Source organism: Pygocentrus nattereri, chromosome 14 (assembly GCF_015220715.1).
Source record: "Pygocentrus nattereri isolate fPygNat1 chromosome 14, fPygNat1.pri, whole genome shotgun sequence".
Classification (NCBI taxonomy): domain Eukaryota; kingdom Metazoa; phylum Chordata; class Actinopteri; order Characiformes; family Serrasalmidae; genus Pygocentrus; species Pygocentrus nattereri.
Window position 1 is genome coordinate 38,795,605 of NC_051224.1, and position 13,566 is coordinate 38,809,170.

The window sequence follows — 13,566 nt, forward strand, 5'->3', positions numbered from 1 at the left end:
TTAACTAGAACTAGGCTGGTCAGCCAGCTAACAGGCTAAACAGCTCCATCATTGATATCACAGGCTTGAGTAGTTGAGTAGTTACAGTGTGATTTACTATAAATATGTCACTTGAATGGATTACATACTTCAAATGTTCATGTTTTAGTCAGAAGTAGCATCAAAGCCAAGCGCGTAACGTCAAAACCCAAATGGCTCTGTAGTCCCTAAGTGGTGTGCTAGCTATGAAAGTTTAGGAATTCTAACCTTTACAGCCAAACAGTGCGGCATTTATCAAGTGTGGATGTTTCTGAGTCCCGAATGACTGTTTCTTAGCCCTATTTTGCCCTGTTGGGCTGCAGGATCCAGTATTTAAACTCCTATGTAGTGCACTATGTAGGGAGCAGGGAGCCGTTTGAGATTCAGCCCCAGCGTGAGGAGACGGCGCCACTGGATTGGTGCTATATCACAGGGAAGGGAGTTTTAGACACTCTGCTTTACGTCATGTCCAAGAACACCCTTCCCATGAGAAAACTGCAGTAACGCATGTCCTCTTGTGGCTTGTTGCTTTAATATTCTATGTGAAAAGATTTTTCTCCTCATTGGAGTCACTAGTGTTACCGATCGTCATCGGTGTTCCACATAATAAAGGAAACAGCAGAGATGTTTTTAATGAACAATGCATTTCACTAAACGGCTGCTACAGAACATCAAACCACACGCTGTCAATCAGGGAACATCCACTAAAATATGGAATTTAATCCATTTGTGTTTCTATTTTTTTCACAGTGACCTCTGAATAAAGTCGGTCACACCAGTGACATCAGCTAAAAGCTTCATATGAGATCATGAGCTGAATGAGAAGATCTCTGAGAACTGAGAGACACAGTGGACTCACCATGAGCTTTTCTTCATAGATCCTCAGACAACAGATCAAAGGAGGTCGAGTGACGTCATCTGTGTGACTTTTATTTCAAAATAAGAGATTTTTATAACGCAGTAACACCAGTGACACGACTCCTGGGGAACTTTCATTATATATTTTATAATATTTATTTGCCGTTTGTTTTCTTTGTTTCATTTATTATATATATTCCATAGTCATGTAGAGATTATTGTAGTTAAAACTGCAGAAAAATGTTTTTTGTTCTTCAAAATATAGAGGACGAGCTCTTCTGTGTGCCTGGAATTCTGTATGACTGATTTAAAACCAGTGTTGCTAAATTGAGGCTCAAGAAGGTGTAAGTGTTAAAATAACGTTGTTTTATTTAAAATATAAATAAATTGTAAGCCCAACAGGTTTTTCAAGTATCTGTAAATGCTAACGACACAAGACGACCCAGAAGCCATAAGCCACCTGAGGCCACCTGAGTGTGATTTTATCATGGAAAACCACCGTAACGCACGGCCTCTCGTGGCTGATTGCTTTAATATTACAGTATTTTGGGCTTAAAAATGACATAGAAACTCACATATTGGTCATTTCTATTTAATTTTTCATGTTTTTATCTGCAAGATGGTGCAGGTCCTTCTCTGCGGAGACCGTCTGTGTTTCTCCACCGCACTTTCAAAAAACATGAAGTGCCTCAAATGGGAACCAGACGAATTGGGTTCTAGTTCTCTAGTTCGTTTTCTACCTGCTGAGAACCATTACAACTAGCTGGAACCATCATAATAACTGTATTGTCTTTTTTGGTCACTGTGTGTCGCTGTAAAGCTACTGCTTTAGCTAATTAGCTGTCTTCCTTGCTAATTACGATTAGCTTAACTTAGCTTAGCTTATTGACTGATATGAAATGGTAAACTGCGCTGTTCTTCGCTCACGTGCTGCCAAAAATGTCTACATTTACACAGAATCATGTCTCGAGCAAACCATTTTCTGTGGACTGTGAAACAAAAAGGAAAGACACTCATTCTGTGGAGGCTAGCGTAAATGCTAATGGCATTAAGGTTAGCTTCCTATCTAGCTTGTGGTAGCAACCTCTTTACAGAGTGATCATTTTAAAAAGAGCAATTCACACATAAATAGGCAATCATATTTTAGATTATGATGCATTTAGTGGTGATGAAATAGAGCTTGGTGACTTTATCTTCACCTGGAAGAGTAACAAATTAAGCTAAATTGTCATTAGCTTGTTAGGACTGCTGTTGGTAGCAATACAGAGCAGAACCATCAAACTGCAGCCTTCAGTACTTTAGACTGATGGACGATGGAATAAGCACATTCCAGTTCTCTGGTGCCAAACTTTCTGGGACTTTGTTCCATGGAAAAAAGATTCTATCAGTGAAGTCACTGCGATGATGGTGTAGTGGATTATGTGGTTGTCTGTCAGCGGGAGAACGGGGTTCAGTCCCATTATTCAGAAGCAGAAACACCATTATAATATACCAATAAGACTCAAGAGCAATATTACACATACTTGACTCTGAACATTACATATACTTACCGTTGTGAAATTTCCTCACTACTAAATATTCCACAGTCAACTGTCAGTGAGATTATAAGAAAGTGGAAGTGATTGGGAACGACAGCAACTCAGCCACGAAGTGGTCGGCCACGTAAAATGACAGAGCGGGTCAGCGGATGCTGAGGGGCATAGTGCGCAGAGGTCACCAACTTTCTGCAGAGTCAATCACTACAGACCTCCAAACTTCATGTGGCCTTCAGATCAGCTCAAGAAGAGTGTAGAGAGCTTCATGGAATGGGTTTCCATAGCCGAGCAGCTGCATCCAAGCCTTACATCACCAAGCGCAATGCAAAGCGTGGAATGCAGTGGTGTAAAGTGCCGCCACTGGACTCTAGAGCAGTGGAGACGTGTTCTCTGGAGTGACCAAACACACTTCTCCATCTGGAAATCCGATGGATGAGTCTGAGTTTGGCGGTTGGAGAACGGTACTTGTCTGACTGCATTGTGCTGAGTGTAAAGTTTGGATGAGGGGGGATCATGGTGTGGGGTTGTTTTTCAGGAGTTAGACTCGGCCCCTTAGATCCAGTGAAAGGAACTCTTAAAGCTTCAGCACCAAGAGATTTTGGACAATTTCATGCTCCCAACTCTGTGGGAACAGTTTGGGGACAGCGCTTCAGGAAGAACGGTCAAAAACAGTCCTAACCCTTGTGGAAAGCCTTCCCAGAAGAGTTGGAGCTGTTATAGCTGCAAAGGGTGGGCCGACATCATAAACCATGGATTAAGAATGGGATGTCACTCAAGTTCATATGCGTGTGAAGGCAGATGAGCGAATACTTTTGGTAATGTAGTGTATTTATAAAAAGTGTGTTTTTATGTGGATTTGTCTACGTTTCAGTTTTGTGTTGCTTCAATAAAAACTTCTTTAAATATGCAGTTTGATGCATAATGCATTCACTCATTTCCTAAAGAATCAGAATTAAATCGTGGTGAAATATGAGGATTTATGATGCGCTGAATCATATTCCAAAGAATCACAATCAAAGTTTGGTTAAATTTGAGGTCTCACAGTGCAGTGACTCATTTCCTAAAGAATTGTAATCAAATTGTGGTGATTTTGAGGTTTCATGATGTATTCAATTGTTTCCTAAAGAATCTGAATCAAATCATGCTGAAGTTTTAGGTTTTACTGTGCATCGAATAGTTTCCTGAAGATTGAATTGAATTGAATTTCGTCTAAATTTAAGATGTCTTGATCAATTGAATCATTTTTTAAAGAATCTGAATCAAATTTTGGCAAAATGTGACGTTTCATGATACACACAGCCGTATCCAAGAGAATCAGAATCAGTGTCACTGTCAGAGACCACCACCATTGTATTCACTGACAATGTTGTTTCCCCTCTCTCAGGGTCTGAATGCTGAACATGTCCACTCCAAGTGACCTCAAGTCTCCCTGTGTAACGCGAAACGGCATGGTCAAGCTGCCCCCCCAGCCCAACGGCCTCGGTTCGGCCAGCATTACAAAAGGCACTCCAGCCGCAAAGAACCGCCTGTGTCAGTCGTCTTCAGTGCCCACCATCCTGCCCCCACCCAGCCTGCCATACCACTTTGAGCCCCTGCCTACGGCAGCCTCCCTGCTGGGCCCGGACCTGGACACTAGCCCCTTGATGGCCATCAAGCCTCCACTCAGGCAGTATCCCAAACCGCTGCTGGAGCGGCAGCTGGTGCTGGACGAGAAGGTGCTCAACCGGCTTCTGTGGTACTTCACCACCGCCGAAAAGTGTGTCTTGGCGCAGGTGTGCAAGACATGGCGCAAGGTGCTGTACCAGCCCAAATTCTGGGAAGGGGTAACGCCCATCCTGCATGCCAAGGAGCTCTACAACGTCCTGCCCAACGGAGAGAAAGAGTTCATCAGCCTGCAGGCCTTCGCCCTCAGGGGCTTCCAGTCCTTCTGCCTGGTGGGTGTCTCCGATTTGGACATTTGCGAGTTCATCGACAACTACCCACTGTCGAAGAAGGGCGTCAAGTCCGTCAGCCTGAAACGGTCCACCATCACGGACGCAGGACTTGAGGTAAACCTGTCAGATGCCCATGTTTTCTATTCTAATTGACCTGCAACGATCCACTCGCAAATGTGTTTGTCTGTTTGGATGTTTTATAGAGCATTAGTCAGTTTGTGGAGAGCGTTTTTCTTCCGTTATTTCGTTGCCATTACTGCTACTGAGTGCTGATTGGTTAGTGTTACTGCTACTGAGAGCTGATTGCTTAGTGTTACTGCTACTGAGAGCTGATTGGTTAGTGTTACTGCTACTGAGAGCTGATTGGTTAGTATTACTGCTACTGAGAGCTGATTGGTTAGTATTACTGCTACTGAGAGCTGATTGGATGGTATTACTGCTACTGAGAGCTGATTGGATGGTATTACTGCTATTGAGTACTGATTAGTTAGCAGTACTGCTATTGAGAGCTGATTGGTTAGCATTACTGCTACTGAGTGCTGATTGGTCAGCATTACTGCTACTGAGTGCTGATTAGTTAGCATTACTGCTACTGAGTGCTGATTGGTCAGCATTACTGCTACTGAGTGCTGATTGGTTAGTGTTATGCTACTGAGTGCTGATTGGTTAGTATTACTGCTACTGAGAGCTGATTGGTTAGTGTTATGCTACTGAGTGCTGATTGGTTAGCGTTACTGCTACTGAGAGCTGATTGGTTAGTGTTACTGCTACTGAGTGCTGATTGGTTAGAGTTACTGCTACTGAGAGCTGATTGGTTAGTATTAATTATACTGAGAGCTGATTGGTTGGTGAGCTGATCAGCTCAGTGACAGAGTAAATGTTGAAGTTATAATAAGTGTTTCAGCTTTTTTGATGAGGAACAATGCAGAGCACCTGATCAGAATAAAACTCATTTATAAATAACAGTCCTAAAGACACATAACAAAACAAAAGCAACATAACATGACAAAAACGGCCCGTTTACTTCTAAGAGATAAGGAGACGTTGGAAAATGATCACATTATGACTGTTTTTGGTTCACAAAACCACACAAACATCACAAGTAGACCACAGAGAAATAACAAAAAAAGAATACGTAAAATATGGATAATTTAGGGAATTCTAATAAATATAAATAGCAATAAAAAGGGAATTCTATACTGAGCATACTATAAAGTATATTTTATTATATAAAGTATATTTTATACTGTTTGTCTATTCATCTATCACACTTTAAAGGAGAATTCCACAGATTTTTCAGGATTTCTGCATAATTAAATGGTTTATATTTAAAGAAAGTCGTTCCGAGTGGTTTGGTGTGAAACACTCCTTTCTAGAGAAACTTACCGAGTCAGAATTGCTCACAGTGGTGGTGATACGAACCAGACGCTTCTAAAATCCAAGCAAAATAAGCTCCCGAAGAAAAATTTATTTTTTCTGTTTTATCATCAACATTCCATACAAAACTCAGACACATGTGGGTTCTCTGGTGGTTCTGGATAATAAATAAAATGTCTATATCTGTGCTGTAGTCATGGCGACCCCTGGTTCCTATCACCACCACTGTAAAGACATCTGAGCCAGTTCACACCAAACCCCTCTGAATCTCTCTGTTTACGTCTTAATTATGCCGAAATTGAGAAACAGCTGGAATTCTCCTTGAAAATGTGGATTTAGTAAAGTCTGTCATAAAACACACAACATTGCAGAATATAATTCCGAATGTAGGAGAGAAGAAGTGCAGATTGCGCAATAGTCATCCTCCTCTTTTGAAAGAACACGCAGCCATGAATCCACTCATCACACTTCCCTCTGAGCTGTTGCTATTCTGGGACTGGCCTGCCGTTGCCATGGTGAGCGCTTGGATTGTTAGTGATGCTATCCATGCCGTTTTCTCTCCAACGTTCAGGCCAGCGTTTGCTCGGACGCTGGTCCAGGTCCGCGCAGGGCTGTGCACCCCCCGGTCATGTGCGAGTTATCTAGGGCAGCCCAGATATGAGTGCACAAGGCCTGGACCATCCCCAACATCTCAGCAGGAGGGCAGGACCATGGGAGTTGGTGACAAGAGCGGTTTGTTTTAGTCAAATTAGTACTTTCGAGCAGCGCCGCATGCAATCTGTGCCCTGCCCCCCTGACATCTCTCGTGTGGTTTGAATTGCGCCTTAGTTGGTGGTCATTCCGGTCCAAATAGATCACTGCATAACTGCTTCTCATGATTAAGACATAAAGCCATGTGCGCACTTGCTGTTGCTTAGTGACGGATCGCCGGGAATCAGTTTGCTTCTTTCTCTTTTTCGGGCTCGCTAAGTAGGTCAGCGGGGTCAGCACAGCCGATGGAGTGTCATTTTTGCAGATTAAGCGATGAAACGAAAGCTAAAGTTAACAATAGAGTTTGTGTTCAAAAGTCAGAGAACACCTTTCGTTGCTGTGGTGGGTGATATAATTCACTGGTCCTTATTTATATTTAATCCCAGGAATGAAAATCTGGGAAATTCAATAGCCCAGACCCAGTCACACTCCTGCTAACCCTTTTGGTGATCTATCAGTTATTGCAGACCAACACCAACCAAACTTCCATACACTGGCCACTTTATTAGAAACGCCTACCTTGTACTTTCACTCTCTGGCCACTTTATTAGAAACGCCTATTTTGCACTTCTACTTACTGGCCACTTTATTAGAAACGCCTACCTTGTACTTTCACTCACTGGCCACTTTATTAGAAACACCTACCTTGTACTTTCACTCACTGGCCACTTTATTAGAAACGCCTATTTTGCACTTCCACTCACTGGCCACTTTATTAGAAACGCCTACTTTGCACTTTCCCTCAGTGGCCACTTTATTAGAAACACTTTGTACTTAACACTAACTATAGCCTGGACCTGGTCCCACTTTCTGTGGAGCTCAGTTTTGGAAAGTGTTTTCACTTATTATCCCTTGACTTTCTCCTTCCTGATGCAAGTGTATTATCTCAGATCTAGTCTCAGAACTGTCTCGTGAAAAGTGAATACATTTTGGCTGGAAATGAAATAAATGGGCTTTTGCACATTTTGACATTTTATCGCACAAAGAGGTTATAGGACGACCATTCTGTTAAGCCTGGCTATTGCACACTTGTAAATTAATCCTCTTTATGTAATTAAAAATGCTTGTGTAATTTGCAAGGAGGAACCGCATATTGGGAAATTGCTCTTGGCAGCCCTTTTAATGAGGAATCAAAAAAACAAGGCTTTGCTGCGAACATGGTTGAGGTTAATCCTACCCTAACTGTGCTCTGAAAAGGAAAACAAAACCACGCTTCCCTCACACAAATGCTGAAAAGAATGCTTTGTTGCGCATTTTTATGAGGTTAAGCTTTGTTTTTCTGGAAGTGAGGGAGCGGGTGGACCTTTTATGAGAATGTGCTTATGCTCAACATAAATGAATGTAATAGAACATTTGGAAATGCAAACCTACAGTATTGTGCTGATGTCAGAGACCAACCGTCATTTTTTCAATTTCCAGTCAAAACAACCATTCAGTACAAGATATTCATCATTAAGGACATATTTCAGAGATTAGATAAGAGTTCCCAACACTGGAGCTCAAAATGTCATTAAAGCTACAGAGAAAATGTGACTTTTAGCAACCACCTGGTATGTCTTGTAGTAATAGTCTGGTCACTTTATTAGAAACGCCTGCCTTGTACTTCCACTCACTGGCCACTTTATTAGAAACAATTACACTGTACATCCAGTAACTGACTGCTTAATTAAAAACAACTGCCTTATACTTCCACTCACTACCTTATTATAAGCCTAACATCACCACGTCCAATGCCAAGCGTGGGCTAGAGGGGTATAAAGCCCCCCAGCATTGGGCTGTGGAGAAGCTCCATCCAGTACCTTTGGGCTGAGCCTGGAATGATCCAGAACTGACCATCCAACATCAGTACATGGCCTCACTAATGCTCTTGTGGCTGAATGCAGTCAAATCCTCACAGTCATGTTCCAACATCTAGTATGATACAAGGTTCTCTGTAATAAAGTGGATATTACTGTAAGTTTATATCTATATACTGTGCCCTGTTTTCCTTGTCTGTACTGATTCTTGATCAGATATAACAGCTGTAATTTTGGATGATGCATATATAGCTGACCGTGCTGCTCTGTGCTGGACCCCTGCAGGTGATGCTGGAGCAGATGCAGGGCCTGATGCACCTGGAGCTGTCTGGCTGTAATGACTTCACGGAGGCGGGCCTGTGGTCGAGCCTAAACGCACGGCTCACCTCGCTCAGCGTCAGTGACTGCATCAACGTGGCGGACGACGCCATTGCGGCCATCTCGCAGCTCCTGCCCAACCTGTCCGAGCTCAGCCTGCAGGCCTACCATGTGACGGACACGGCCATGGCCTACTTCACCGCCAAGCAGGGCTACACCACCCACACGCTGCGGCTGCACTCCTGCTGGGAAATCACCAACCACGGCGTGGTCAACATGGTGCACAGCCTGCCCAACCTGACCGCCCTCAGCCTATCGGGCTGCTCCAAAATCACGGACGACGGTGTGGAGCTGGTGGCCGAGAACCTGAGGAAACTGCGCAGCCTCGATCTGTCCTGGTGCCCACGAATCACCGACATGGCCCTGGAGTACATCGCCTGTGACCTGCACAAGCTGGAGGAGCTGGTGCTGGACCGGTCAGTGTGTATTTACTGATATGTAAATGCTGAAAGGAATAGTCCATTAGTTTGGAACCTTATATACACCGATCAGGCATAACACTCTGACCACCTCCTCGTTTCTACACTCACTGTCCACTTTATCAGCTCCACTTACTGTATAGCTGCACTCTGTAGTTCTACAGTTACAGACTGTAGTCCATCTGTTTCTCTGATACTCTGTTACCCTGTTCTTCAGTGGTCAGGACCCCCATGGACCCTCACAGAGCAGGTACTATTTGGGTGGTGGATCATTCTCAGCACTGCAGTAACACTGACATGGTGGTTTGTTAGTGTGTGTTGTGCTGGTCTGAGTGGATCAGACAGCAGTGCTGCTGGAGTTTTTAAACACTGTGTCCACTCACTGTCCACTCTATTAGACACGCCTACCTTGTCGGTCCACCTTGTAGATGTAAAGTCAGAGACGACAGCTCATCTGCTGCTGCACAGTTTGTGTTGGTCATCCTCTAGTCCTTCATCTGTGGTCACAGGACGCTGCCCACAGGACAGGACGCTGTTGGCTGGATATTTTTGGTTGGTGGACTGTTCTCACTCCAGCAGCACTGCTGTGTCTGATCCACTTGCACCAGCACAACACAATAACACACCACCACCACGTCAGTGTTACTGCAGTGCTGAGAATGATCCACCACCCAAATAGTACCTGCTCTGTGAGGGTCCATGGGGGTCCTGACCACTGAAGAACAGGGTAAAAGAATGCAAGGAAGAATTCATATCAAAATCAGTTAAGAGTGCCTTCCACACCTTATATACCAAGCCAGCTCATGACACATGACTTCCTTGATGAGCTACGCGCTACCGCCATCGAACGTAGGAAGTGGTCATATTAATGTGACTTGACCGTGGCAAGCAAGTTTCAAGGCAGCAGGGTTTGGGATAAATGCATCCAGGTTATTGCACATAGTGACGGACAATGTCCTGAAAATCCAACAATATGAGATTAAGCTGAAAAATGCTGGAGAATTCCAAAACATGTTAGGCAGAAAAACATAACAATGCAAAATAATTCATTTTAGATACTTAATAGGGAGGGAGTTTTTCCTTGCCACTGTTGCCTCTGGCTTGCTCATGGGGGGCTTGGCCCCAGATTCCGTTCCTTACGTCTATACATGGTCTCCTTTTTCATTTTGATCTTTTTATTCTTTTGATCCTTCCTAAACTGCTTTTCTGTAAAGCTGCTTTGAGACAACACTAGTTGTAAAAAGCTCTATACAAATAAATGTTGCTGTTGTTGTTGTTGTTGTTGTTGTTAATAATTCAAAGTAGGTACTGAATGATTCATTCATATTAGACACTTAATAATTCATATTAAATGCTGAATAATTCATAGTTGGCCCCAAATAAGTCATAGTAGTTAGTGAATACCACATAGTAGGTAATGAATAATTCATATTAGACCCTTAATAATTCACAACAGTAATGAATGATTTCATTTTAGATATTGGATGATTCATAGCAGTTATGGAATAATAACCTGTAATCTTAACAACTGAATAACTGCCTGAAATGTAAGATATTAAAGTCATTGTCTTTGAGAGTCAATGCTAATTTGCCACTTTTCTGAATTCAATCAGAGAAACTACTAAGCTGTAGTGCCATGACAGTCTGGGAAGTTGGACTCCACTGGGGACAATAATCTTGGGCTGCATAATCTTTTAACTGCAATCGATTAATCTATTGACTATTATTCAATTAATCGACTAATCAAACCATTATGCCTTTTGCTGTATCCTCTGATTTTGCCCCGTCCCTTGTTACGATCCGGTCTAGGTTCAGGCATTAACAGAAAACGAGAGCAGGCTCTCTCCCCAGACTTGTTGAAGACCAAACACTGGACACTATTTAAAAGAAAGCTTTAAAACAGTCTCAGTGGCCTGCACGTTAAGCTTTGAGATAAGGTGGCTTCAGGGACAAGCATGTCCCTAAAGTAATAAACAGAAACAACCAATGGTTGGAAACGAACTAATCTGAAAATAAAAGAAACAAAAATAGACCAAATCTCTGATTAACACCAGGAGAAAAGGTAATCAAAGAAAAAGGGCGCTCGCCTTGCTACGTCTCGCAGACGTTCACAGAGTTAACACATCGTCTAAGGAAGCTCGTATGAATTTAACAAAGAAAACACAGCGAGGTGAAGTGAAGAGTGCTGGGCTGGGCTGGGCCTGGACAGGCGCACTATCCAGGTCACGTCAGAGAGGAGAGAGTCCTGAACGTCTTCCAGGTAGTGGTTCGGTGACCTCTTTATACAGAAGAGTGCCCCCATGTGGTCAGCCTCGGACCTAATGCAACGGAAACGCACATAAAAGCGTTCGCAAACATGCAGAAGGAACATTACGCAAATTTCAATCTGGCCAACAAGTCATTTCTTCATTTTTGTTGTGGTGTATCAGTAGAAGCTACACTACATCCTACACTTCTGTAGTGTACTGCGATCTCTCAGGCTGATGAATGTCAGAGTATGTAAAGTGCTTTTAGTTCAAATGTTTTTCTTAAATAGTGCAAGAGGAAACTCATTATTCAGTAACTATTTTAAATATTCAGTAACTACAGTGAATTATTCGGTATCTGCAGTGATGCTCTCAGCGATGTTCTGAGGGGAGTGTATGATGGAATCTCTTTGTGGCTATGTGCTGTGTTTAGGTGTGTACGGATCACAGACACGGGGCTCGGGTATCTCTCCACCATGTCCTCACTGCGGAGTCTTTATCTACGCTGGTGCTGTCAGGTACTTAGACTCTAATTACTATACTATGAATATATGAAAAGTGCAGTAATGATAATAACAGTAATCAACTTCTTCAGTGTCCACTCTTTGTGATGACTTTCAGCATCTTCCATGCTTACTGAGATGTGTTTTTGTTCGTAGGTGCAGGACTTTGGTTTGCAACACCTGTTTGGCATGAGGAGCCTGCGTCTTCTCTCTCTGGCAGGTTCGTGCACTGTGGCAAACAGGGTGCATACACTAGATAAGGCAAAGATAAGGTATCATACACAAGTTTCAGCTATGAATAAGCACTGCTGGCCCAAACAAACTCAGTTTCCACAGTGATAAGTATCCTGGTCTGCGGTCCAGTCAAACCACGGGCTCAGTCAAATTCCACTTCCACAGTGAAAAGTGTCTCTGCTTTGAAGGTGCCAAATGTCCCAACTCATGGCCCAATCAAACTCTGCTTCCTTGGTGAAAAGTGCCCTGACTTGCTGCCTAAACTCAATTTCTACAATGAGGAGTGTCTCAGCTCGCTGCCCAGACATTGAAGTGTCAAGACTCGCGACTCAGTCAAAGTCTGCTTACGTGATGAAAAGCGTCCCCATTCATGGCCCAATCAGACTCCACTTCCACAGTGAAAACTGTCCCGACTCAGAGAGTTTGATTGGGCTGTGAGTCGGGACACTTTTCACTGTGGAAGCAGAGTTTGATCACCCAACGTTCACTGTAAAAATGTCCCAGCTCGTGTCCCGCTCTGCATCCACAGTGAAAAGTGTCCCACTTGCTCCCTGGGCAAACTGCTTCCATTATGAAAAATATCTCAGCAAACTACCCCGTCAAACTCCGCTTCCATGGTGAAAAGTGTCCTGATTCCCATCCCAATCAGAGTCTGTCTGCGCAGTGGAAAGTGTCCCAAATGACGCCCCAGTCAAACTCCGCTTCCATGGTGAAAAGTGTCTCGGCTCACAGCCTTATAAAACTACACTTTGATTGTGACAAGTGTCCCAACTTATGGCCCAATCAACAAGTCTCCACTACCATGGTGTAAGATGTCCCAAATGACGCCCCCGTCAAACTCCGCTTCCATGGTAAAAAGTGTCCTGATTCCCATCCCAATCAGTCTGTCTGTGCAGTGAAAAGTGTCCCAAATGACGCCCCAGTCAAACTCTGCTCCCATGGTGAAATGTGTCCCAACTCATGGCCCAGTCAAATTCCACTTCCACGGTGAAAAATGTCTCGAATCATGTTCCGAATCAAACTCCACTTTAATGGTGAAAAGTGTCCCAACTCATGACCCAATCAACAACTCTCCACTTCCATGGTGTAAGATGTCCCAAATCACGTCCAGGTCAAACTCCACTTTCACGTTTTAAACTCCGTTTTGACAGTGCCAAATGTCCCAACTCATGGCCCAAGCAAAATCTGCTTCCACTGCGCGGTGTGTCCTGTTTACTTCTCAGCACAAACTTTGCTTTTTTGGGGAATAGTGTCCCAACGGTGAAAAGTCTTTCAACTTGTGACCTCTGATCACTCCAGATTCTAGACTGGAAGGATGAAGATTGACTTTTTTCCTATCTCACACCACCGGTCAGTAGCTCAGTATCTTCCAACCAACATCCCTACCTGGAAATTCATTTCAGGTTGTGAAACCTCGTCTGAAAGAGGCAAATTTCTGGGCTTAAAAAATGTGTAATGTGGGCCTGGATTCATCTCCATCTAAAGGTTTCTTCTAAAATTGTAGATCATTTTAATAAA

General features: G+C 43.4%; 1 protein-coding gene across 1 annotated transcript in view; it reads left to right on the forward strand.

Moving 5' to 3' along the window:
• Positions 1-13,566, forward strand: part of fbxl16 (F-box and leucine-rich repeat protein 16) — a 44,400-nt gene that overhangs the window by 22,124 nt on the left and 8,710 nt on the right. Inside the window, exons 2-5 of the mRNA XM_017713267.2 lie at positions 3,796-4,459; positions 8,554-9,062; positions 11,745-11,829; positions 11,971-12,034. Of these exons, the coding sequence (XP_017568756.1) occupies positions 3,803-4,459; positions 8,554-9,062; positions 11,745-11,829; positions 11,971-12,034 (1,315 nt within the window). The 5' untranslated portion in view covers positions 3,796-3,802. The remainder of the gene's footprint in view (positions 1-3,795; positions 4,460-8,553; positions 9,063-11,744; positions 11,830-11,970; positions 12,035-13,566) is intronic.